The 2,747-nt window shown below is 36.9% G+C and overlaps 1 protein-coding gene across 1 annotated transcript in view; it reads right to left on the bottom strand.

The window, feature by feature from the left end:
• Nucleotides 1–2,747, bottom strand: part of LOC106868831 (cytochrome P450 3A7) — a 388,137-nt gene that overhangs the window by 28,291 nt on the left and 357,099 nt on the right. Inside the window, exons 6-7 of the mRNA XM_052976879.1 lie at nt 1,524–1,620; nt 281–333 (exon numbers count right to left, since the gene is read on the bottom strand). Coding sequence (XP_052832839.1) covers nt 281–333; nt 1,524–1,620 — 150 coding nt within the window. The remainder of the gene's footprint in view (nt 1–280; nt 334–1,523; nt 1,621–2,747) is intronic.

Raw genomic sequence — 2,747 nt, 5'->3', positions numbered from 1 at the left:
TATATATATATATATATATATATATATATATATATTTATTTATTTAAACATCCTAATAAATAGACAAATAAATATTGAGATAGTGCTGTGTCTATATGAAATTGTATATTGTAATTATGTGATTTCTAGATATTCAGAAGACGTAGTTTTATGGATCTAAATCTTCTCAGATTTCATCTCCCCTCCACCAATTTCAATATTATCCTTATCTACTGCCTACAAGGCAATTTATTATTATTATTTTTTTTTAGATAAAAGCTCATACGCAAATAATTCTTACCCATATGTGTCTCCATAAACTTCTCTCCAGTATTTGGGTGCATCACAAAATCCCTGAAATATTCAGAAAGAAATTAGTTGCAATGTTAGGAATGATTCTGATTGAAATGTTCGTAGTATTAGTTGCTACGGACATAAACATTCACAAGAAAAACTATAAGTGTTCTATATATTGGATTCAATTTTTGACACGAAGCCAGCAATTTCGGAGGCTGGGCTAAGTCCATTACATCGACCCAAGTGCTCAAGTGGTCCTCATTTTTTTCGACTCCGACAGGATGAAAGGCAAAGTTGACCTCGACGGAATTTGAACTCAGAACGTAAAGACGTGCTAACCATCCTACAAGCTCGTCATCTTAACTGTGGAAGATAAATGCGACTGCTGCGGTGAGCGAAGAATCATGTCGTCATACTTCTTACTTGATCAGCTATAGCCAGACGATAAATAGCTTCGCATCGTTTCACATCCTGATGTTTATAAAATAAAATATCAGTCAAACATATAGTATTATCGGAGAGCATCGTAGACGAGGCTGGAACTATAATAGTCTTTAAAGATTGGTACTTATTCTGTCGTTTACTTTTGCGGAACCGCTATGTTACGGGGATGTAAAGAAACAAACACCGGTTGTGAGACTGTGGGGGAAATAACAAATACACATCAGTGCACATGCATACACGCACACACACACACACTCTCTCTCTCTCTCTCTCTCTCTCTCTCTCTCTCTCTCTCACACACACACACACACACACACACACACACACACACACACACACACACACATATATATATATATATATATATATATATATATACGACGGGCTTCTTTCAGTTTCCGTCTACCAAATCTACTCACAAGGCATTGGTCGCCCTGGAGCAATAGCAGAAGACACCTGCCCAGACGCCACGCAGTGGAATTGAACCTGAGACTTCCTGGTTGCAAACACTTTTTTAACCACACCGCCATACTCGAAATAACTGGTACTCCGTCAGTTACGACGACGGGGGTTCCAGTTGATCCGATCAATGGAACAAGCTGCGCATGAAATTAATGTGCAAATAAGTGGCTGAGCAATCCACAGACACGCTCACCCTTAACATAGTTCTCAGTGTGACGCAGAATGTGACGCAGAATGTGACAAGGCTGGACTTTGGAAATACTGGAACTAATCATTTTTGCCAGCTGAGTGAAATAAAAAAAATAGGCATGCAAATGTGAAAACGAATTCAACAAGCTTACTCGTTTCTTTAATTCTATCATGTTTCCTAAGTAGCAAACAGGTTCGGGACCAGGAATACCGAGTTCTTTGAAAAGTGAATATCTTCTTCTCCCAAATCTATCAAATATGAAATAAAACAAAATAAATAATTATAATTTCTTTTATTGAGATCATGAAATAATTCGTTTTTAACAGGAGAAATCGAAACAAGAAAGATCTATGCATGACAGCGTATAAATATTGGATAGCCTTGAAATTTTAGTATGCAAAGAGATGTTTTTAAAAATTCAATATTTAGTTCAAACGTTAACAATGGATTAGAGTTTCTTTAATTGTTCACAGGGACCAATAAAAACAGTATGAGATGCATCATATAAAAGGAGATTACAAAATATTTGTAGATATGAAATCTTAACTTAATTCAAAAATTATTCATCTGCCATTGAGATCTATACTATAATCTTTTCTCCTCTAGGCACAAGGCCCGAAATATTGGGGATAGGGGCCAGTCAATTAGATGAGTCCAGTACGCAACTGGTACTTAATTTATCAAACCCGAATGGATGAAAAGCAAATTCGACCTCGGTGGAATTTGAACTCAAAACATAAAGACAGACGAAATACCGCTAAGCGTTTTACCCGGCGTGCTAACGTTTCTTATTTCTTTATTGCCCACAAGGGGCTAAACATAGAGGGGACAAACAAGGACAGACAAAGGGATTAAGTCGATTACATCGACACCAGTGCGTAACTGGTACTTAATTTATCGACCCCCGAAAGGGATGAAAGGCAAAGTCGACCTCGGCGGAATTTGAACGTAGATCGTAGCGGCAGACGAAATACCGCTAAGCATTTCGCCCAGTGTGCTATCGTTTCTGCCAACTCGCCGCTATAGATCTAACTAGAATGACAACTAATGTAGCAGGGCATTCGACTGAGGTAAGGGCAATAATTCAATATCACTATTCACTGTTGAAAATGATAGTGTTCGACACGACAACTCTGCGTGTATGTATCGATATATCTTTGTTTGTATCTGTCTGTGTGTCTTTGTATGTGTGTGTCTATATGTATGTATGGATATATGTATGTATGAAATGATCGTGCTCACACTTATGCGTGCGTTTGTATGTATGTACTTATATATGCACATACATAAATATATGTGTGTGTGCATGAATATATGTATGTATGTGTACTCTCTCTCTCCCTATATATATATATATATATATATATATATATAT

This window comes from Octopus bimaculoides, chromosome 26 (assembly GCF_001194135.2).
Source record: "Octopus bimaculoides isolate UCB-OBI-ISO-001 chromosome 26, ASM119413v2, whole genome shotgun sequence".
NCBI lineage: Eukaryota > Metazoa > Mollusca > Cephalopoda > Octopoda > Octopodidae > Octopus > Octopus bimaculoides.
Note: the sequence above shows the minus strand (reverse complement) of the source record. Positions and strands in the feature narration are given on the sequence as shown.